A 23741-nucleotide genomic window follows, 5' to 3' on the forward strand; every position below is an offset into this window, starting at 1 on the left:
ATGTGAGAAGATGAGGCCTACGCTTTTCCGTTTGGCCAGCGATACAGAAGACAACGATGAGGCTTTGGGTAAGAAGCCTGTGGGGGGTAATTCTATCACACTTAGAGATCTACATATTCTTTTCAGCTAAGAAAGATGGCTGAACATTAGTACAGGGTGCTTAAAGCGGAGTTCCACTCATTTTTAATAGGTTGGAGTACATAGCTGAATGTAATCCCCTTTAAAACGGCTTTTACCAATGGAAACTTTTTTTTTTTTTTTTTTGCTAGTAAATACCTTAAAGCGGAGTTCCACCCAAAAGTGGAACTTCCGCTTTAGGGAGTCCTGACCCCCGACATGCCACATTTGGCATGTCATTTTTTGGGGGGGGGGGGAGCGGGTACCTAGTTTTGACAGGTACCCGCTCCCACTTCCGCTTGGAGCGCCGCGGCGCCCTGAGCGGAAGTTATCCTCTCCCCCTCCCTCCCTGCAATCTTCTGGGACACGTCAGAGGTCCCAGAAGATTGCCGGCAAATCACGGCGCGCAGCGCGACTCGCGCATGCTCAGTGGGTACCCGGCTGTGAAGCCGCAAACTGTAACAGATGGGTGCCCACAGCAGTGTTGCCGGCGCCGAGGGAGAGGATCGAGGCTTCCGGCGGCCGCATCGCTGGACCGTTGGACAGGTGAGTAAATGGCTGGAACTCCGCTTTAATTTCGGCTTTATTCCTCCTCTCCTCACTTCCTGGTCCGATCGGCGATGATGTCATTCGGCGATCCACAGTGTCTGCTGGGATGTATTCAATTCCAGAAATCTCGCAGTAGCTGTATCTGTACTGAGCCGTGCCTGCCCCGCCTCCGCCCCGCCTCCTCTCATTGAGATGCATTGTATGAATGTATTAAGGCCGTTCTCTGCCCCGCCCTCGCCCCGCCTCCTCTCATTGAGTTGTATTGCAATACAACTCAATGAGAGGAGGCGGGCGGAGGAGGGGCAGAGAACAGCCTTAATACATTCATACAATGCAACTCAATGAGAGGAGGCGGGGCTGAGGCGGGGCAGAGAACAGCCTTAATACATTCATACAATGCAACTCAATGAGAGGAGGCGGGGCTGAGGCGGGGCAGAGAACAGCCTTAATACATTCATACAATGCAACTCAATGAGAGGAGGCGGGGCAGGCACGGCTCAGTACAGATACAGCTACTGCGAGATTTCTGGAATAGAATACATCCCAGCAGACACTGCGGATCGCCGAATGACGTCATCGCCGATCGGACCAGGAAGTGAGGAGAGGAGGAATAAAGCCGAAATTAAGGTATTTACTAGCAAAAAAAAAAAAAAAAAGTTTCCATTGGTAAAAGCCATTTTAAAGGGGATTACATAGATCTAAAGTTCCAAAAATGGGTGGAACTCCACTTTAAAGCGGAGTTCCAGGCTAATATGCAACAAGGTCTTAAACAATACAGCACCCCACACCCCCTCGTTTTTGGATATAATTTTTTCTTTTTTTTTTTATTTATTTTTTGTTTTTGGTACTTTTTTTGGAAATAAAAAAAAAAAAAAAAAAAAAAGTTTTTATTGTAATTTCATAAAGCATAACAGTACAAGCAAGTCAATAAGTAAACCTCATGCTTTTACAGTGATGAAAGCATAAACGGTATTGAAGTAAGTAGTAGGAAACAACTATATTGAGTGACATAACACATATGAATTCCGGATAATAATGTTTTACAGAATGCTTAGTTTAACAACGGTGGCCACCCCCAGCAGACACCCCCGTTGGGAACAAACTGTGCCTTGGGCCGCGGGGGCACCACAGTCTCTTGCTCTGTGAAATCAGGTTTATTTTTTTTTTTTTTTAAGCGGAAATATTACAGGCCAATGACAGCTTAACGCAGGTTATCAATACTTACCGCCAGCTGGTGAAAGGGGAAGAAATCAATGGAGAGACTTCTTCCAGCAATTTGCCAGGTGAGCAGACCTTGACCCCCCACCCTCACTATTTTGGATCAGTAATGTTGAATCTCTGGGTGAATATCTTGTCTTCTCTCAGCCAGTTCTTCTGCTCTGCTGGATCTCTCAGGACTGGATATGGCCTCTGCAGCAGCTCCTTCATACCCTTCTGTTCCAGCCCAGCCCCTGCCATATTCTTCCAGTGTCCCCTCGGCCTCCACATCGTTATCGCTGCTCGATGATGAACTCATGTCACTAGGTAAGGAACTTAACACCTTGGCTGTGCTAACTTGTTTTCCCCAGATCATGAGGTATTAGACCAGTGATGGTGAACCTTGTCACCCCAGATGTTTTGGAACTGCATCGCTCATGATGCTCATGCACTCTGCAGTGTAGTTGAGCATCATGGGAAATGTAGTTCCAAAACATCTGGGGTGCCAAGGTTCGCCATCACTGTATTAGACTGTAAGCCATGGGTGCACAAGTTTTGGCCCTCCAGCTGTTGAACTACAAATCCCATGAGGCATTGCAGGGCTGACAGTTACAAGCAAGTGTCCCAAAGGCAAGGGCATGATGGGACTTGAGATTCCACAACAGCTGGAGGGCCAAAGGTTGTGCACCTATGGCATACAGTCTAATACAGTGATGGCAAACTTTGTCACCCCAGATGTTTTGGCACTACATTGCTCATGATGCTCATGCACTCTGCAGTGTAGTTAAGCATCATGGGAAATGTAGTTCCAAAACATCTGGGGTGCCAAGATTCGCCATCACTGTATTAGACTGTAAGCCATGGGTGCACAACCTTTGGCCCTCCAGCTGTTGAGGAACTACAAGTCCCATGAGGCAATGCAAGGCTGACCGATACAAGCAAGTGTTCCAAAGGCAAGGGCATGATGGGACTTGTCGTTCCGCAACAGCTGGATGCCCATAGGTTGAGCACCCATGCTGCAAGCTATGGACAGGGCCCTTTCATCCCCTTTGTGTTGTAACTGTACTGTCTAACTTTATATTGTAAAGCAACATGCAAACTGTTGGCACTATTTAACTGCTGCAGGTGCGCCCTATAGCAGTTTCTGTGCACCAGATCACGTATGTATACGTATTCTGACACTTCCGGCCACTGGTGGCTCTCTTCCGGTGAGATTACACACAGTGGAAGCCGATTGGCAGGTACACGGTACCCGATGTCCTCCAGCACCCGCCAATCGTTAGGCAGAGAGCCAGAATGGCGATCTGCCTATGCAAACAAGGAAGATCGCCATTCTGACAGGAGGGAAGGCATGGAATTTTGTGTTCCTGCAAAGCAGGGAATAAATTCCCCCTCTTCCCCTAGTAAAAGCACCTCCCACAGTATAGCGAAACACTGGCTAGGCGCACATTTAATCCTTTGATCGCCTTGGATGTTAACCCATTCCCAGCCAGCATCAGTACAGTGACAGTGCATATTTTTAGCACTGATCACTGTATTAGTGTCACTGATTCCCGCAAAGTGTCAGAATGTCCGCCGCAATATCGCAGTCCCGCTATAAGTCACTGATCGTCGTCATTACTGCTAAAATAAATAAATACAAATATCTCCTAGTTTGTAGACACTATACCTTTTGTGCAAACCAATCAATATACGCTTATTGGGATTGATTTTGCTTTTTTTTTTATTGCATGTGTTTTATAGGAGAAGGTTAAATTCTTCTTTTTTTTTTTTTTTCTCAAAATTCTTTTTTTTTTTTTGTTATATTAGTTTATAATGCAAAAAATTAAAAAACCGCAGAGGTGATCAAATACCGCCAAAAGAAAGCTCCATATATAGGGGAAATACATTTTATTTGGGTACAGCGTTGCATGACCGTGCAATTGTCAACGCAGCGCCGTATTGCAAAAAAATGGCCTGGTCATAAAGGGGGTAAATCTTGTGGTTAAAGTAGAACTATAGGCAAAACTTTTTTTTCATTTTGGATAGAGCAATGGTGGGTTATAATCCCTGTCAGATTTTATTATTCCACCATCTGTTTCCCATTGCCGAGATTTCCCTTCTCTTCCTGTCCCATAGCTAAACAGGAAGTGAGAGGAAATTCCTGCAAATTAAGGGAATCCCTTGGGGGGGGGGTCCCCCAAGTCACCAGAACTAGTGTCCCCATCAGAAGATTTCCCCTCTATTACTTTTCTGGGGACTTCTACAATCACTTTCAATAATAATGGTAAACAGCACAAATAAAGAGGGTGAATCTCCCTAACAGGGGAACAGACAGCAATAAAAACACAGAGGTTTACCCTAATGCATAGAATCCATTAAGGTGAAAAACGTAATGCCCTAAGAACCACTTTAAATTGCATGATAGGCAAACACAAACCGTATATTATAATTTACATTTTTGGGTCCCCACAATTAAGTTCCATGGGTGTAGCGAAACGCATTGGGCGCGTGGTTGGAGCCCAGGCTGAGGTTGCCTTATATTTAAGATTATTGGGATCATTCCAATGTGCGGCTTAGATGTTTGGGTAACATACACTTTAACCACTTAAGCCCCAGAAGATTTTACCCCCTTCCTGACCAGGGCCTATTTTGCGATTCGGCACTGCGTGACTTTAACGGACAATTGCGCGGTCGTGCGACGCTATACCTAAACGAATTTGACGTCCTTTTTTTCCCACAAACAGAGCTTTCTTTTGGTGGTATTTGATCACCTGTGCGATTTTTTGATCATGCGCTATAAACAAAAAAAAGAGCGTCAATTTTGCAAAAATAACAACAATATTTTTCACATTTTTTTTATATGAAATTCCCCAAAAAAAGAAATGTAAAAATCAAAAATTTTTTAACATTTTAGGCCAATTTGTTTTATGCTACATATGTTTGGTAAAAAAAAAATCGCAAAAAGTGTATTTTAATTGGTTTGCGCAAAAGTTATTGCGTTTACAAACTAAGGGAAAGATTTTTGCTGTTTTTTTTTTTTTTTTTTAACGCGTAATGGCGGCGATCTGCGTTTTTTTTTTTTTTTTGTTTGTTTTTTTGCGGGACTGCGACATTGCAGCGGACAGATCGGCCCCTTGACTGACATTTTTGACACTTTTGGGGTTACCAGTGACATTACTACAGTAATCAGTGCTATACATATACACTGTTACTGTAAAATAGCACTGGCAGTGAAGGGGTTAACTTTTTTTGAGAGGGAGGGGTTAAGTGTGTCCCTAGGGGCGTGATTCTAACTGTGATTGGCTGTGGCTTGAGGTCTAGGAACAGTGATCAACGGTCCTACATAGTAGAACCGTATGATCACCATTCATACACAGTGGCGAATGACAGGCGGCTTGTTTATATCAGCCGCCTGCCTTTCTCCTACTCTAACGGACTATCGCGAGTGACCGGCGGACACCGGCGGACATCGGGTCCGCCGGGCACACGCGCGGGGGGGGGGGTCCCTACACCCTCACAGGCTAGCGACGTAGACCTACGTCGCTTTTCCTGTGAGGGGCTGACCGCCGACGTAAATAGTCGTGCGGCGGTCGGCAAGCGGTCAAGGCTGTGTGTTAGTGTTGAAAGTTATTGTTTTCTTTAAATGTAGTCCAACATTGAAGTAGAATTGAAGGCGTTTTTATTTCATTGTGGATAGAGTAATGGATATGTGTTTTTTTTTTTTTTTTGCCATCTGTGTGCCGTTCACTTCCTCTCCCATAGCCAAAACAGGAAGTGAGAGGAAATCCCTGCAAGGGTCCCCATTGGAAGATTTGCTCTCTTCCTGTTCTAGTGACAACCCAAAATGCATGATTTTCTTTCTTTCTCACTCGCTGTGAGAACGATAAAAAGGACAATTGGAAGCGGGTGAATCCCCGGAACGGGGGCACAGACAGCAATAGGCTCCTGTTCAGGGTTCCAGGCATGGCATAAGAATGTGGCTGGTGCTATGATTATATGCCCCAATTCAAGTGAAACGCACCCTCCAACAAAAATGATGGAATCCCAGCTTTTGTTATGACCAGTGATGACTCATGTCTGCTTTTCTCGATTTATTTTAGGTTTAAATGACCCCGCACCTCCTGCACAGCCTTCAGACGCATCATCGTGGAACAATTTTCAGGTAACGGAGATGCCTCCAGCTACTAACTGCCATTCAGAGATGTCTCACAGTCATTCGACTCAGATTTCGAGCCCAAATTAGATGGCACAACTAAAAGTTTCAGAAAGCTTGCTGGATTTTAACCACATAAGGACCGCCTACCTACAATGTACTGCAGGCAGGAGGCCCGCCCAGGCAAAGCGATGTACTGGTACGTTGCTGTCTGCCTCTGGGTTTAGGGCGTGCGCTCCCCCGCCAATACCCGCTGTCATTGTACACAGCGGGAATCTGTCAGCAGATCCTAGCCAATGATTCATGGCTGGGACCTGCTGATCGGCTGTGTCCAATCACAGCCCAGAGCTCTGTGTTGATAACACAGGGCTCTGTACAGGGGGAACAATCTCTTTGTTTCTTATCCTTGCATAAGCCTTCCGCGGCTCGCCTGGGTCTCCCATCCCACCGGGAAACCAGGACGACCAGCCTGCATGTCCACCGAAGTCATTCGGCTCTGATCCGGTCTCCATGCAAAAACCCAGGAATGAGGTCATGAGTCACCTCAGGGTACTGTCTGGCGCCAGATTTAAAAAAATGACAGCCTTCAAAACTTGGCGTTTTGAATGCTTTTAAGTGCAGGGGAGGGGTTTGGGGTCTTTTATGTAAAATGAAATTAGAACAGCTCTAGCATCACATATGAAAATCACTGGTGAGTATAATATAATATAGGTTCTAATAAATACTTAATAAAGTGCAAAGTGATCAATATAAATAATGTAAAAAAGAAAAACCAGTGGTAAGTCACAATAGATAATCCTAAAATAGTCCTTAAATCTTGATGTGATCAAATAAAGTGCTCAGGTGCAGAAACCGTCCGATCAAGCAGTGCTCAAGTGAGTGGCCGACCCTCCAGGTCCCCTACTCACCACAGATATGTATCACAAACACTTGATAGGATCAAATATGGCTTAGGCAACCAGGCTTCCGGTATGGATGGTTCCAGGAAAAGAAATTCCTTAATATAGGATCACTCCAAAAGGTCTCCGTTGTTCCCAGATAAAAGAAGAAGAAGGGGGGACCAATAGTGTAATATGGTTTGATAAATGTATTCCCCCAAAGCATAAAATTGTACTTACAAGATATAAGAAAAAACTTGCACTGGATAAGAACAAAGCAAGAGGAGCGCCGCTATCGGCGTGCGTTCCACTGATTCCAGGAAGTAAAACCGGATGTGACGATGCGTACCCGCGTGCTGGAAATTACGTCAATGCGTTTCACCCGTAAAGTGGGCGTTTTCAAAGACCTTTTTTCAAAGGGTCTTTTAGACCCCCAGATCTCTCCACAAGAATACCTGTCAAAAATAAATAAATAAAAATAATTATTTTTTTTAAATGTACAAAAATATCGGCCGATACCGATATGCATTGGCCAAAATATTGGTATCGGTAACGAAAAACCGATATCGGTCGATCACTAATTAGCACTGATCACTGTATTAATGTCACTGGTGACGTTAGTGGCAGTAACTCTTTTTCCCCTTAGGGTCAGTTAATGTCAGATAGCCCACCGCACTATCGCAGTCCTATTAGAAGTCGCTGATCACCGCTATTAGTATAAAACAAATTCCAGTATGTACTGTACCAGTATGTACCATAGTTTGTAGATGCTACGGTATGACTTTCACACGAACCAATCAATCTTTTTTTTTTTTTTTTTTTTTTTTTTTCTACCAAAGACGTAGCAGAATACATTTTGGCCAAAATTTATGAAGAAATAAAAAAATTTTATTGGATATATTTTAATACAAAATATTTTTTTTTTTTTTTTATTTTTTTAATTTATGTTTTTTGTTTCTATAATAAAAAATGAAAAACTCAGTGGTGATCAAAAACCACCAAAAGAGAGCTCTATTTGTCTGAAAAGAATGACAAATTTTGTTTGGTTACATCGTTGCATGATTGTGCAATTACCAGTTAAAGTAGCGCAATGCTGCATAGCGAAAAATGGCCTGGTCATGAAGGGGGTAAAACCTTCTGGAGCTGAAGTGGTTAAATATTTCTGGAGTCCCCTAACTATGGCACAGCCTGACATTCGTGGTGCCACTCTAATGACATGCCAACATTTGCATTGAAAACATCAGATGTTGCATCTCATTGCTCTGGTTTGCCATGTTGTCCATTTTGGCTATTGTCCCCTTTGCTCCAATAAAGTAAAGAAAAGAAGCCATGCAGGGATATGGGGGAGGGGAAGTAGGGATTGGTGTCGTGCGTTTATGTGCGTTACAGTTTGAAATTAGGTTGTGAACACCAAGGCCTCATTCACATGGCGTTCCCATCCCTACATCTCCTGAGGGGTCGTCTTCACCCGCCCGGGATGCACAGGCGTTCCATGCAGACAGTCCCATTCATGTCTATTGGGAAGCAGCGACTGTATGATTACAGCTGCTGATCCCAATTAGACAGCCATGCAGGTGTGCGGCCCCGAACGCACATTGCGACACCAGCGCATGCACGGCTGTTAAATTGAGAACAGCAGCTGTGTCCATACAGTAACTACTCCACAATTGACATGAATGGGACTGTCTGTATGCATATACATGGAACACCTCTGCATTCCATGCGGGTGAAGATGGCCCATGGGTGCATAGATCGGTACGCCATTGTGAATGAGGCCTAATAGCTAAATATGATCAGCCAAATAATTGCACATCAAAATGAGTATATGTGATAATCTGCATTTTTTTTCTCTGCCTCTCCTGTGAATGGTCTGTTCAGTCTTCAGAGGTGAGCACAGACTCGGCTTCAGGAGAGAAGGTCTCATCAGTCTTACACACTCCGGCCCAGCCTAGTAAGGCTTTGGATGATCTGGATCTACTTGGGAAAACCCTTCTTGAGCAATCCCTTCCACCCACAGCCATGCATGTACGATGGTAAGTGTAAGTCTATGACTGCAGAGCTTCTGCTTGAAAGACCTTCAAGATTATTGTATAAACCGGAAATGATGTAGCTGTCTTATTATTCTCTGACAAAACAAAACAAAGACAACTTATATATTGTGTAAAGCAATTTGGGACAGAGAAGCTAGGCCTGAACCTGTAAGTGCACCCATCAGTCTGCTAATAAATGTGGTTGGCTCAATACACTACTAAGCCTGCAGTAAGGCCCCCTGGTGTAGTCCGAATATATCCCCTACCCTGGTTGGCTCAATACACTAGTAGCCTGCAATAAGGCTCCTTGGAGTAGTCCGAATATATCCCCTACCCTGGTTGGCAAATTGCTCTAGTAGCCTGCAAAAAACACCCTTGGTCTGATCATAATATATCCGCCACCCTGGTTGGCTCAATAAGCACCCTTGGTCTGGTCGGAATACATCCCCTACCCTGGTTGACTCATTGCTCTGGTAAACTGCAGTAAGCACCCCTGGTCTAGTAGGAATACATCTCCTACCCTGGTTGGCTCATTGCTCTAGTAGCCTGCAATAACCACCCTTGGTCTGATCATAATACATCCCCTACCCTGGTTGGCTCATTGCTCTAGTAGCCTGCAGTAAGCACCCTTGGTCTGGTCGGAAAACATCCCCTACCCTGGTTGGCTCATTGTTCTAGGAGCCTGCAATAAGCCCCCTATGCCTGGTCGAGAATACATCCCCTACCCTGGTTGGCTCATTACATTAGTAGCCTGCAATAAGCACCCTTGGTCTAGTCGGAATACATCCCCTACCCTTGTTGGCTCATTGCTCTAGGAGCCTGCAGTAAGCACCCTTGGTCTGGTCGGGAATACATCCCCTAGCCTGGTTGGCTCATTGCACTAATAGCCTGCAATAAGCACCCTTGGTCTGGTCGGGAATACATCCCCTACCCTGGTTGGCTCATTGCACTAATAGCCTGCAGTAAGAACCCCTTGGTCTAGTAGAAATACATCAAGCAGTCCCTTCTCTAGTTGGCTAATTGCACTGGTAGGAATACGTCAAGCAGACCCATCTCTATTTGGCTCACTGCACTTGTAGCCAACAGTAATCACCCCTTGGTCCGATAGTTACGACTAGCAGTTCCTTCCCTGGTTAGCTTATTGCAGTAGAAGCCAGCACCCCTCTTTCTAGTAAAAATCTATCCAACAGTCCCTTCACTGGTTTGCTTATTGCACCAGTAGCCTGCAGTAAGCACTCCTTGGGATACTAGGGATACATCTGAAAATCCCTTCCCTTGCTGGCCAGTTACACTAGTGGCCTGCAGTAAGCATGCCTCTGTCTAGTAGGATTGTAACCAGAAGTCCCTTTGCTGGTTGGCTCACTGCACTGGTACTGGTAGCCAGCACCCCTCTGTCTACTATAAGTACATCCATTGGCTCATTACACTAGTGTAAAAGATAAAGGAGCGTCACTCTATGTGCAAAATGTTTGGAAGTTTGTGGATTTATTAAGACAATTGGTAAATTACAGAAAGTAAAACAATGGAGCACATGTCGGGGCGGGAGGTTTGGGCGTGGCTTACGCGTTTCAGAGCCGCTCACGGCTCCTTTCTCAAAGCTGGTAGGTTAATGCGTTTTTTTGTGAATCCTGGGTATTTACATTATTTTAGGTCTCACACAACTGGCCTCACCTGGCTACTTTTATTCCTGATATGATGGTATGTGGTTGTACATGCCTGTGCCATCCTTTTTTTTTTCTATTTCTTTCCTCTTTTTTTGCCAGGTCCACTCTGGTATTTTGTTTTTCTTGGGCGAACTTTCTTTAATATCACATTCCCCACCCCTATAGCCCTTATTTCTGTTTTCCGCTCCTTCCTCCTTGCAGTGAGTTCATTCACCTGCGCACACACACACACAAAAAAAAAAAAAAAAATATATATATATATATATCATCATGTATTTATCTGTATTTACACACATGCGCGCGCGTGGGGAGACATCGGCATGCGCAGACACGCTTGTTTTTACTCATGCTCTGCATGGATGAGTGTACACGGATGTGCATATGATGCGTCCGCATCTGCAAGCGTTGTGTATCATGTCTACATTATTTATTTTTCTTGCATATTTCATTAATTATTTTTATTTTTACTTTATATATATATTTTACTTTGTTTTTATATAGCCTGGTTGGCTCATTGCATTAGAAGCCAGCATCCTTCTGTCTAGTAAGAATCCATCCACCAGCCCCTTCCCTGGTTGGCTTATTTTACGGTTAGCCAGCACCCCTCTGTCTAGTAGGAATTCCTCCAGCAGTTTCTTCCCTGGTTATCTTATTGCACTAGTAGCCAGCACCCCTCTGTCTGGTAAGATTACATCCAGCAGCCCTTTCACTGGTTGGCTCATTGCACTACTAGACTTTAGTAAACACCCCTCGACCTAGTAGGGATTCCTCCAGCAGTCCCTTCCCTTGTTGGCTTATTACACTAGTGGTATAATACAGAGGGCATCCCTTGGTCTAGTAGGAATACATTCAGCAGTCCCTTCCCACATGTTTCCTATTTTTATTTGTGACATTTTTAAAGGCTGGAATTTCACTGTATGCTTATTCAGCTAGCAGCCAGACACCCCTGTGCCACCCTTCTCTTTTTATTATTTTATCTTTTTACTAAAATAAATGGTAACCGAAACCATATCTTGAATAAAAGCCCAACTCCCCCCATAACCAGTATTTTAGCTTTATTTAGGCAATGGAGAACTGATTCAGCTGCTGGCTTCTTACATTTCAGATTCCTACAATGAGAATTCCTTGCAGTGGTTTGCGTCTCTGCCCCTTTAGATGCCCCTCATGCAGTTAGTCTCTTATTTATTAGTGCCTTCTTCATGAACGCTAATCCACCAGGGAAGCCCAATTCCTCCCATTTGTGGCACCCCAGCATACTAAGGGAATGCACATGTGTTGCTGCGCATTATCTGGTAACACAGTAGTATGAGTGTGTTGACCTATGTTACTAAACGTTGTGCAAACCTGTTTTCTGGTCCATTGTGGTGTACTTGCTGCCCACTCAAATGAATCGGCTGCCTAGGGGTAGTAAACCACAGTTAAAGGTAAATAAAAAAAAATAAATAAATAAATAAAAAAACTTTGCAAGGCAATGTCATCGCATACTAGCACATTGAGAGACTTTCCTTAAAAAGAAGCCCTCTAGCGTCGTGCTGTCACTGCTGAGAGGGCTTCCATCTTCACTCGGTCTTCCTTCTGTATTCGTGGCCTCCGGCTGCAAGAGTGGCTGGGGGTGCAATGACGTCACTCTTTACGTTTACTCGCTCATCCATGTCTTTATGGACCTTGCTTTGTGCACTGGTCCAAATCATTTGGTAGAGGGGGGGATTAGGGTGTGGGGTTGTTTTTCAGGGGTTGGGCTTGGCCCCTTAGTTCCATTGAAGGGAACTCTTAAGGCGTCAGGATACCAAGACATTTTGGACAATTTCATGCTCCTAACTTTGTGAGAACAGTTTGGGGACGGCCCCTTCTTGTTCCAACATGGCTGCGCACCAGTGCACAAAGCAAGGTCCATAAAGACATGGATGAGCGAGTTTGGGGTGGAGGAACTTGACTGACCTGCACAGAGTCCTGACCTCAACTTTGGGATGAATTAGAATGAAGACTGTGAGCCAGACCTTAGTGCCTGACCTCACAAATGTGCTTCTGGAAGAATGGTCAAACATTCCCATAGACACACTCCTAAACCTTGTGGACAGCCTTCCCAGAAGAGTTGAAGCTGTTATAGCTGCAAAGGGTGGGCCAACTCCATATTGAACCCTACGAATGAAGATAGGGATGTTATTAAAGTGTGTGTGTGTGATATTATAGTAAGCCATCACTGGATCTAGCTCATTAACAATCACCGTTGTCCTTTTCTTGAGTGGAAAAGGCCGAGGTGTGATGTGGATGAAGGTTGGAGAGCTGACACTCTGGATGATTATTCTTTCGCTCTGCCTTTCCTTTGTGCTGATGTATACAATAATATTTCATCACCCTTTATTTTATTTTTATTTTTTTTCTTAGGGAAAAGCCCCAGCACAAGCCCACACTAAGAGACCTGCAGAGTAAAACGAGCACTACTCCTCCGCAGCAGCCCGCTGTCCTGGGAAACGTCCCGCCTGTCGCAGTAGAACAGCCGGTCCCGTCCCCTGTGAAGAGCGACATCTCTCTCACCAATGTCACTGTGCCTCTGGAAACCATCAAACCCAGTATGGAAGATTTCTCTATTTATCCTACCTGTGCATTAAATGATAGGATTAGATACGATGCTCTGAGCCTCCTCGGACCCACAGGTATGAAGTGTCTGACTGTAGATGATTCCTGTTGACTGGCCCACCCAGTGCAATCTTCTTCCGTCCGAGGCTTCATACATGAGGATGGGTTGTCTCATACTGTATAGACCAGAGATGGCGAACCTCTGCACCCCAGATGTTTTGTAACTACTTTTCCCATGATGCGCAACTAGTCTGCAGTGTAGTGGAGCATCATGGGAAATGTAGTTCCAAAACATCTGGGGTGCCAAGGTTTGCCATCACTGAATTATAGATCTATCTGCCTGACTGCATTCTTTTGTGTCTTTAGGTAGCATCCTCCCAGTCACTGTGTATGACCAGCGCAGCTTTCGGGTCCTTTTCCATTTTGCTCAGGACAGCCCTCCAGGCAGACCTGACGTCCTGGTGGTTGTGATCTCCATGCTGAGTACTGCCCCTCTCCCTGTCACTGGAATTAGTTTTCAAGCTGCTGTGCCCAAGGTTGGTACCACCGCAATCTAACATTCTGCCCCCCTTCATCTCTCTTTGTGGTCTTTTCATCTTTTTTCTTTTTTTAAAGGCAATGAAGGTAAAGTTGCAACCAGCAACTGGCAGTGAACTTCCTGCATTCAATCCCATTCTGCCCCCAACTGCTATTACTCAGGTGCTGCTGCTGGCCAACCCCACACAGGTAAGTTACTAGGCCTAGCCTCCTTGTAACAGAACCACCGACCCACACTGTATTTGTGGTCTTCGGCTTCCTTGTAGTCCTGAACATAGATATCAAATACTAGCCACCCCCATACAAAGCTAGCCAACAACTTAGCATGTACTGGAATCACTCTTTATTGAACATGCAGAATATATATACAGCATGGACCTCCCCCTCCTGATCATATTACCACACACAGGTCAGGAGTTGCCTGATTACATTATCATATGCAGATGAAATTGTATACGTAAACAGAATTACCTGAACTAATTATCTAGCCATCTGGACAGAACAATGTGGGTTTATTAACATTTAACAATGGGACAGGCAGACTTGACAGAATCCACATTCCATCTCAATAAATAGACACCACTGTCTCGCACATTGTTACCAGTACAGGATATGTTGTTAGTACTGCCTAGTACATTGTTCATACATTTTACATTGTATGAGGTACAACATAATCACTAAGTACTACGTCTGGCACAATGTCACTGATATGGGGTTCACTGTCACCACTGCCCTTTACATTGCCACCACTATGGGGGTACTCTGTCACCATTGTCCGCCACATTGTCACCAATACAGGATACACTGTCACCACTGGCACAATGTCACTATAATGGGGTTCACGGTCACCACTGCCTGCCACATCGCCACCACTATGGGGGTTCTCTCTCACCATTGTTCCCACATTGTTACCAGTAGTGATACACTGGCATTACTGTCTGACAAAATGTCACTATTATGGGGTTCACGGTCTCCCCTGCCTATCACTTTGTCACTACTGCCTAGTACATTGTGAGAGGTACAAAGTCACTACTGCCCAGCACATTGTTACCAGTATTGGGTACACAGTCACCAATTCCTGGCACATTGTTACCAATACAGGGTATGCTATCACCACTGTCTGCCACATCATCACCAGTTCTGGGTACAGCAGGATATACATCTCTCGGCCTATTATGAAAACATCCAGCACTCCCATCCCCGACTTCTTCTACTTTTATTGGTGATATTTTGATAGGCTGGAATTTTACAATCTGTTCTTTCAGCTGGCAGCCAGTTGGCCATCTGTGCACCGTTCAGGCTAGGAAGCGTTATTTACTGCTGATGAGATTTGAGCTATTCAGCTTTGTAAATGAAGCAGATAAGTCTGGTAAACCCTGCTGGCTGGGAAACCGAAACCTGAAATATTCATAAAGGGATTTTTAATTTTTAACCATGGGTTATATACCACTGCCTTCAGGTGAACAATGGCAAAAAGAAAGGTACAGGGATGCCCCCCCATATAACCCCTCCCACTCCCTGTAGTCATCAGTTCTTTGCTGGTGTCATAGAGTGATGGATCTCTTGTCTGTTCATAGGGACGCTTACCTTCTTCCTGTGGGTTTTTTTTTTTCTCTCTCTAAGTTGATTTACCTAACAGGACAGGTGGCTGCATAATAGACATTGCTTCCTCTTTAGCAGCATCTGGATCATTTACTCCTCAGCCAGGGTCTTGGGCAACTTTACCCAGAACCTGTTGGAGTGAAGATGGTTTTGCCGGCTTGTAATGTTGCTTTTGGCAGTTGTTCCTGTGTGGACGCTCACATTGGCATGTGGTGCATCATGTTGGGGTATTGCCCACTGTGGAGGGGAGACCAGGATTAGGATCTTCTCCTTTGCATCTTGCCTGCTGTGGTTTGTGCCCTTAGAACCTATCCCTGGGTGCTGGCACTCCTATGCCTAGGCCATCGAGCAGCATGGGCTGTGACACTTTAACAGTGTATCACAGCATTGGCGTAGAAGCTGATTACCATTTAAATTGGTGCCATTTTTTTCCTTGGTCTAGTGTAAATCTGCTGCATCTTGCACACTGAGCATGTGCATGCCATTTTATTTTTTGGGTGTTGACACCAACAGCTCCTTGCTCAGTATTGCACAACAATCTTTGGATGCCAACCTAGATTTATTAATCTATATTGCTCGACACAGAAGACTTCACCCTTTCCTCTCTACGGCTGCAGAAGTCATAAGTTGCCCTCTGGGGACACTTTTTGCACCACAGATGTCAGATGATGGACATGGGGATAAGGGGTAGTGATCGACCAATATCGTTTTTTCATTGCCGATTCCGATATTTTGGTCATCGCGTATATTTTCGTACATTTAAAAAAAAAAAAGATTTTTTTTATTTACTTGACAGGTACTCTTGTGGAGGGATATGGGGGTCTAAAAGACCCCAAACCCCTCCTCTGGACTTAAAAGCATTCAAAATGCCAAGTTTGGCTGTTATGAATGCTGTCATTTTTTTTAATCTGGCGCCGAGTACCCGGAAGTGATGTCATGATATCACTTCTGGGTTTTTGCATTGAGACCCGATCAGAGCCGAATGCGGCTTTGATTGAGTCTTTGGCAGCCGTGGAGGCTGGTTGCACCAGGTCTCCCGGTGGGACGGGAGACCCGGGCGAGCCGCGGAAGGCTCCTTGTAATGACAGCCGAGCGGCTTCTCAGCCGCATCGGTTGTCATTGCAAGACAGGCGACCGTCGGCTATGGACGCCGGTACCGGGGCGATGCCTCTAGCTGCAGACATCACTCCGGTACAGCACTTTCCCGAAATTTTGGTAATATCGGCCACCTTGGTGGCACTATTCCACCCTCTGATGGGGCACTATTCCTCCCACTGACACCAATGATGGGGCACTATTCCTCCCACTGACACCAATGATGGGGCACTATTCCTCCCACTGACACCAATGATGGGGCACTATTCCTCCCACTGACACCAATGATGGGGCACTATTCCTCCCACTGACACCAATGATGGGGCACTATTCCTCCCACTGACACCAATGATGGGGCACTATTCCTCCCATTGACACCAATGATGGGGCACTATTCCTCCCATTGACACCAATGATGGGGCACTATTTCTCCCACTGACACCAATGATGAGGCACTATTCCTCCCACTGACACCAATGATGGGGCACTATTCCTCCCACTGACACCAATGATGGGGCACTATTCCTCCCACTGACACCAATGATGGGGCACTATTCCTCCCACTGACACCAATGATGGGGCACTATTCCTCCCACTGACACCAATGATGGGGCACTATTCCTCCCACTGACACCAATGATGGGGCACTATTCCTCCCATTGACACCAATGATGGGGCACTATTCCTCCCATTGACACCAATGATGGGGCACTATTTCTCCCACTGACACCAATGATGAGGCACTATTCCTCCCACTGACACCAATGATGGGGCACTATTCCTCCCACTGACACCAATGATGGGGCACTATTCCTCCCACTGACACCAATGATGGGGCACTATTCCTCCCACTGACACCAATGATGGGGCACTATTCCTCCCACTGACACCAATGATGGGGCACTATTCCTCCCACTGACACCAATGATGGGGCACTATTCCTCCCATTGACACCAATGATGGGGCACTATTCCTCCCATTGACACCAATGATGGGGCACTATTTCTCCCACTGACACCAATGATGAGGCACTATTCCTCCCACTGACACCAATGATGGGGCACTATTCCTCCCACTGACACCAATGATGGGGCACTATTCCTCCCACTGACACCAATGATGAGGCACTATTCCTCCCACTGACACCAATGATGGGGCACTATTCCTCCCACTGACACCAATGATGGGACACTATTCCTTCTACTAATACCAATGATGGGGCACTATTCCTCCCACTGACACCAACGATGGAACACTATTCCTCCCACTGACACCAACGATGGGGCACTATTCCTCCCACTGACACCAATGATGAGGCACTATTCCTCCCACTGACACCAATGATGGGGCACTATTCCTCCCACTGACACCAATGATGGGACACTATTCCTTCTACTAATACCAATGATGGGGCACTATTCCTCCCACTGACACCAACGATGGAACACTATTCCTCCCACTGACACCAACGATGGGGCACTATTCCTCCCACTGACACCAATGATGGGGCACTATTCCTCCCACTGACACCAATGATGGGGCACTATTCCTCCACTGACACCAATGATGGGGCACTATTCCTCCACTGACACCAATGATGGGGCACTATTCCTCCACTGACACCAATGATGGGGCACTATTCCTCCACTGACACCAATGATGGGGCACTATTCCTCTCACTGACACCAATGATGGGGCACTATTCCTCCCACTGACACCAATGATTGGGAGGAATTGTGCCCAAAGACACCAATGGTGGGGCAGAGTTCCTCCCACTGACACCAACAATGGGCTCCAATTCTTCCCAATGACACCAATGATGGGGCACTATTCCGCCCTTTGTTTAGAAAGTTTGAAGACCCCGATCTAGACTAAAGATCCTAAACCTCAACATATACATTTACTTTAATACATTACCATTAATCTCTCTCTCTCTCTGTCTGTCCAGGAAAAGGTGCGCTTACGATACAAACTCACCTACACACAAGGAGATCAAAGCTTGGATGAAATGGGGGACGTGGAGGATTTCCCCCCGGTGGAGAAGTGGGGACATCTCTAGGTGGAAGTAGAAGACGATGTTTTGAAGACTACAAGCCTCCTCCTCTTCTATGAGAACAGGCAAACCTTTCAGAGAAGGATCCGGCTACAACTGCACTATCTACCAATCATTCTGGACGTTTTTACCCAAAGCTCTTCTCTTTTTCTGTTCAGGGCGCTCTGTGTTTTTAGGAAGTCCTTTTCATTCTATGTGTGACATTCTGCTCATCCTGCTGCTATGGACGTCTCCTATTAAATAATCTTCATTTCTCTATCTCCATACTCTCTCTATATTTTGTCTTTACTCACTTACGCTAAGTAAGTGCAGGAGTGTGTCGTTGTAGCCTAGAAATACCAGTCTCTCCTGGCCATGTAATAACCAGGAAGAAAAGCCAGAGGGCGCTCACCTCCCCCATTCTTACAGCAGCAGAGCTCAGTGCTGTGAAATCTCTTTAAATCTGTGCGTCCCCCGGTGGGTGCAAACCACTGCCTGCCATTCCTTGGCTTTTTTTTTTTAGGTGTGCTGCACAAGGTGGCCTTGGTCGGGTGCATTGCACATGGTGTTGTCAGAGATTTAGTAACTTTTTAAGTGGAGTTGTCTTTGAAAATCCAGTTCCTGTTTGATATTTCATGTCAAGTCCAACTGCTGCGGCATCCTGTATGAGCGCCTCACCACTTCCTGATGCGCTGGGCCTGCATTTCACTAAACCGTGCTGCTGTACGCAGACCACATCCCCTTTTATAATGAGTCACAAGCCGTTACAGTGAAACTGTCTGCTCCAAGTGCTGGGGGAAGGGGGATCCTCTCCATCCTAATGTCAGCTACCATGGAGGTATTGTGTGCCTCAGGCCTCTCCAACCCTTGTAATGTCAATGGTCCTGGAGGTATAATGTGCCCCAGGCCAAGCCATCCTTGTATTGTCTATGGTCCTGGAGGTATAATGTGATTAGGGCCTATCCACCCTTGTAATGTCAATGGTCCTGGAGGTATATTGTGACTCACGCCTCTCCAACCATTGTAATGTCAATGGTTCTGGAGGTATCATGTGCCCCAGGCCTCTCCAACCCTTGTAATGTCAATGGTCCTGGAGGTTTAATGTGATTAGGGCCTATCCACCTTTGTAAAGCCTATGGTCCTGGAGGTATATTGTGCCTCAAAGGTATAATGTGCCTCGGGCTTCTCCACTCTTGTAATGTCAATGGTCTTGGAGGTATATTGGGCCTCAGGCCTATCCACCCTTGTGATGTTGAAGATCCTGGAGGTATGTATCTCAGGCCTATCTACCCTTCTAATGTCAGCTGTCCTGGATGTATAATGTCTCAGGCCCATCTGCCCTTGTAATGCCATGGGTCCTGGAGGTATATTGTGCCTCAGGCCTCTCCACTCTTGTAATACCTATGGTCCTGGAGGTATATTGTGCCCCAGGCATATCCACCCTTGTGATGTCCATGGTCCTGGAGGTTTATTATATCTCAGGCCTCTCTCAGCACCTTCTAATGTCAGCTGTCCTGGAGGTATCATATGCTTCAAGCCTCTCTACCCATCTAATGTCAGCTGTCCTGGAGGTATATTGTGCCTCAGGCATATCCACCCTTGTGATGTCCATGGCCCTGGAGGTACGTTATATCTCAGGCCTCTCTCTACCCATCTAATGTCAGCTGTCCTGGAGGTATTGTATGCTTCAGACCTCTCTACCCTTCTAATGTCAGCCACCATGGAGGTATAGTTACATAGTCAGTTTTGTGTGCCTCAGGCTTCTCTGTCTTCTTTTATCATCTGTTCTGCAGGTATATTGTGCCTCAGGCATCTCCGCTCTTCTAATGTCAGTTGCCCTGGAGGTATAATGTGCCTGAGACCTCTCTGCTCCTCTGTCAGTTGCCCTAGAAATATAATATGCCTCAGGCCTCTCTGTTCTTCTTATGGGCATTGCCCTGGAGTTATAATGTGCTTCAGGCTCAGCCCTTCCAGTGTCCTCTTTCCTGCAGGTAAAATATGCCTCAGGCCTCTCTGTTCTTCTAATGCCAGTTGCCCTGGAGGTATAATGTGCCTCGGGCATCTCTGCTCTTCTAATGTCAGTTGCCCTGGAGGTAGAATGTGCATCAGGTCTCTTTGCTCTTCTAATGTCAGTTGCCCTGGAGGTATATTGTGCCTCAAGCTCATCCCTACTTGTGTCCTCGGTCCTGCAGGTAGAATGTGCCTCAGGCCTCTTTGCTCTTCTAATGTCAGTTGCCCTGGAGGTATATTGTGCCTCAAGCTCATCCCTACTTGTGTCCTCGGTCCTGCAGGTAGAATGTGCCTCAGGCCTCTCTGCTCTTCTAATGTCAGTTGCCCTGGAGGTATATTGTGCCTCAGGCTCAGCCCTTCCAGTGTCCCCTGTCCTGCAGGTAAAATATGCCTCAGGCCTCTCTGCTCTTCTAATGTCAGTTGTCCTGGAGGTAGAATGTGCCTCAGGCCTCTCTGCTCGTCTGTCAGTTGCCCTGGAGGTAGAATGTGCCTCAGGTCTCTCTGCTCTTCTAATGTCATTTGCCCTGGAGGTATATTGTGCCTCAGGTCTCTGTCCCCTTCTACTGTCCTCTGTCCTGCAGGTATAATGTCTATTGCCATAGTTGGAGTTGTGAATTATTGGAAGAGGAAGCTGCACGAAGCTCTCACTTCTCCTCGTGTACATGAGACTCTGTCTAGAAATAAGGAAGCACCTTTGCTTCTGCTAAACCTCCAGCTGAATGTTGTGCTCTCTCCTCAGCCTCTCCTTTTATAAATCCCACTATTAGGTCATGCTGGAAATCTCGCAGTGTGTTGGTTGGTCGGTAATGACGGTCGGTCAGTTGGTTGCACTCACAGCACTGATTTGCAGCCGGTTGTCACATCCCAGGCTCTGCGGGGGTGGGGGGGTTCTATTCTTCTCCTTCCGTCTCTTCCTGATCAGCCGTGTCTGAAAGCATTTTTCCCCCGCGGTGAATGCACACGCGCTTTTTCAGAAATTACTTTTTTCTTTTTTTTTCCGGGTGTGAACGGTGCAGGGGTACGGCACACTGAACTGTGTAATTTAAGATGAAAATAAAAAGCTTTATTTCAAAAGTCCGGAAAGTGGTGGTGGTGATGTTTCTGCTTTGTGCAGGCTCAGCGGTGAATGTTACAGAGGAGGCGCATGACTGTCTCAGACTTTCACTTGCACTGAGGATGAAGCCAGTGGCGGCCCGTCCATTGGGGGTGCCGCCCCCTATCCTTGCATCGGACCCCCTAATCTACATGCAGGGCGCTGGACGCATGGATTCCAATGGGGGTTTTTTTTTTTTTTTTGAAGCAAGTGATTAGACCCAGAGGCTCGAATAGGCTTCAAAAAAGGGTGGGCTCGGGGCGCAGAGCACTGCGCCCTGAGCCCACCTAGTTGTGTGATAATAGCGAATGAATATTCGATATTGTCACACGGATTCTACTCCTGGCCAATCAGGAAGCGGGTCCTGACTACCGTTTCCCGATTGGCCAAAAGGAGAAGCCGTGCCATTGGCCGAGGAGGAGGGAGGAGACGCAGGAGACTGAGGGGATAGCCGTGCTGCCTGCCCGCCACATATCCAGGGTGAGTGAGCCAGGGACCGGGGTGGGGGGCGGGGTATGGTGTGCAGGCTGGTGTGGAACACCAGCCGCCACTGGATGAGGCACTGAAACCTCTTCAGAGTTTTGTGTTTCTGCTGCATTGTTAAAGTGCAACTTAAAATGGTTGTAAACCCGTTCATATATCCAGTGAGGTGAATGGCCTCAGGTGATAGACAAAGAGAAAATAAATCCTCCTGCATAAGTTGTACTTGTTTATCTGCAGCCCTCTCACCTCTACAGCCTTCTACAACACACAGATCAAAGGCTTCTTCTCAGCTCTAGAAGGTAGGGGGGTGGTGATCTGATTTTACACTGTACAGCAAGGAGCTGAGTGTAAACTGAGACATGAGTGGAGTAAATGGAAAATACCCCCTCTCATGGGTCTCATAGGGCGGCAACATTCACAGCTGATGCTGTCAATCTTCCGTGTGCTGTGGGGGGGGGGGGGGGGGGGCAGGACCAGCCTCTGAGATTCTGTGGGGGGGGGGGGGGGCAGGACCAGCTTCTGAGATTCTGTGGTGTCTGCTTAACCTGTAGAATGTGACTTGTGCAGATACCAGAGGGAGGAGAGATCAGATCGGAAAAACACCAAGGGCTCGTTTACACTTGTAGCATTGGACACGCTTTTTTAAAGCACTCTAAATGGCAATCAACGCTCCTGTCACTAAATAAAATGGTTGCCTTACAGTCCTGTTCTCACGTTCTGCTTGCTACGCTTCACAAATTATACTCCATGTCACTTTCTTGGTGCTTCAAAGCCTCCATAGAATTCTAAGATAAAACTCGCTTACAGCAGTTAAAGCATTGGAGGGGCTTTTAAAATTCAGCATTCGCTCTGCTTTTTTTTGAAGGTATTGCAGGTATGAGATATCCCAGGATGCACTGGGAAACCAACAAGCGAACCAGAAAGACGTCATCAGCAGTCACTTCTGGTTCATGGGTATATATTCTGGGAGTGTATGGTGCAGATGGTCACATCTGGTGTGGAGCAGCAGGAATGTGAGCGGGGTCCAGACCGGAGCAACTAGAAGACAGCACACGTGGTGTGCAACAAGGGAAGCTATAGCAGAATGTGAATTGGACTGGACAGAGAGGACTGAGCAGCAGAGGATCAGCAGAGCTAGGGGATCAGAGCAAGAGAAACTAGCAGATGTCACGTAGTGTGCAGCATGGGAGCAATATAGCAAGAGGTGAGCGGGTACCAGAGAGAGCAGAGGATCAGCAGAGCTGGGGTTACTACTGAGGGGGGGATCATCAGAGCTGGGGGTTACTACCGAGTGGGGCATCAGCAGAGCTGGGGGTTACTACGGAGTGGGGCATCAGCAGAGCTGGGGGTTACTACGGAGTTGGGCATCAGCAAGAGCCACAACAGAGTGGGGTTTCAGCTAAGTTGGGGATACGTTTGAGTGGGGTATCAGCAGAGCTGTGGGTTACTACTGGGCAGGAAATCAGCAGAGCTGGGGGTTTTAAAGGGGCCCAGTAGTAACCCAGCTTATTAGTGCCCTTGTTCAAAAGGTCGCCAGCTTATTAGTACCCTATTAAGTGCCCTTGTTCAGCAGCTCGTCAGCAGAGCTGGGTATCAGAGCTTACTACTGAGCAGGGGATCAGCTAAGGTGGGGGTTACTACTGAGTGGAGGATCACCAGAGCTGGGGGTGATTACTGAGTGGGGGATCAGCTAAGCTTGGGGATACTTCTGAATGGGACATCACCAGAGCAGGGGGTTACTA

General features: G+C 46.4%; 1 protein-coding gene and 1 long non-coding RNA gene across 2 annotated transcripts in view; both read left to right on the forward strand.

Annotated features, from left to right (window-relative positions):
* The window catches only part of GGA1 (golgi associated, gamma adaptin ear containing, ARF binding protein 1), a 46667-nt gene extending 27453 nt beyond the window's left edge, over positions 1 to 19214 (forward strand). Inside the window, exons 9-17 of the mRNA XM_082265754.1 lie at positions 1 to 68; positions 1842 to 1949; positions 2032 to 2190; positions 5946 to 6007; positions 8755 to 8909; positions 12956 to 13140; positions 13514 to 13683; positions 13763 to 13873; positions 18330 to 19214. The exon at positions 1 to 68 is cut by the window's left edge and continues 14 nt beyond it. Coding sequence (XP_082121880.1) covers positions 1 to 68; positions 1842 to 1949; positions 2032 to 2190; positions 5946 to 6007; positions 8755 to 8909; positions 12956 to 13140; positions 13514 to 13683; positions 13763 to 13873; positions 18330 to 18440 — 1129 coding nt within the window. The 3' untranslated portion in view covers positions 18441 to 19214. The remainder of the gene's footprint in view (positions 69 to 1841; positions 1950 to 2031; positions 2191 to 5945; positions 6008 to 8754; positions 8910 to 12955; positions 13141 to 13513; positions 13684 to 13762; positions 13874 to 18329) is intronic.
* Positions 19215 to 19484: 270 nt separating this feature from the next.
* On the forward strand, positions 19485 to 20883 carry LOC309561753. Its single transcript, XR_014225590.1, has 4 exons — positions 19485 to 19560; positions 19934 to 20257; positions 20357 to 20557; positions 20606 to 20883. It is a non-coding gene; the product is annotated as an uncharacterized lncRNA (long non-coding RNA).
* The last annotated feature ends 2858 nt before the right edge of the window (positions 20884 to 23741 follow it).

Source organism: Pelophylax lessonae (assembly GCF_965119305.1).
Source record: "Pelophylax lessonae genome assembly, chromosome: 8".
NCBI classification, from domain to species: domain Eukaryota; kingdom Metazoa; phylum Chordata; class Amphibia; order Anura; family Ranidae; genus Pelophylax; species Pelophylax lessonae.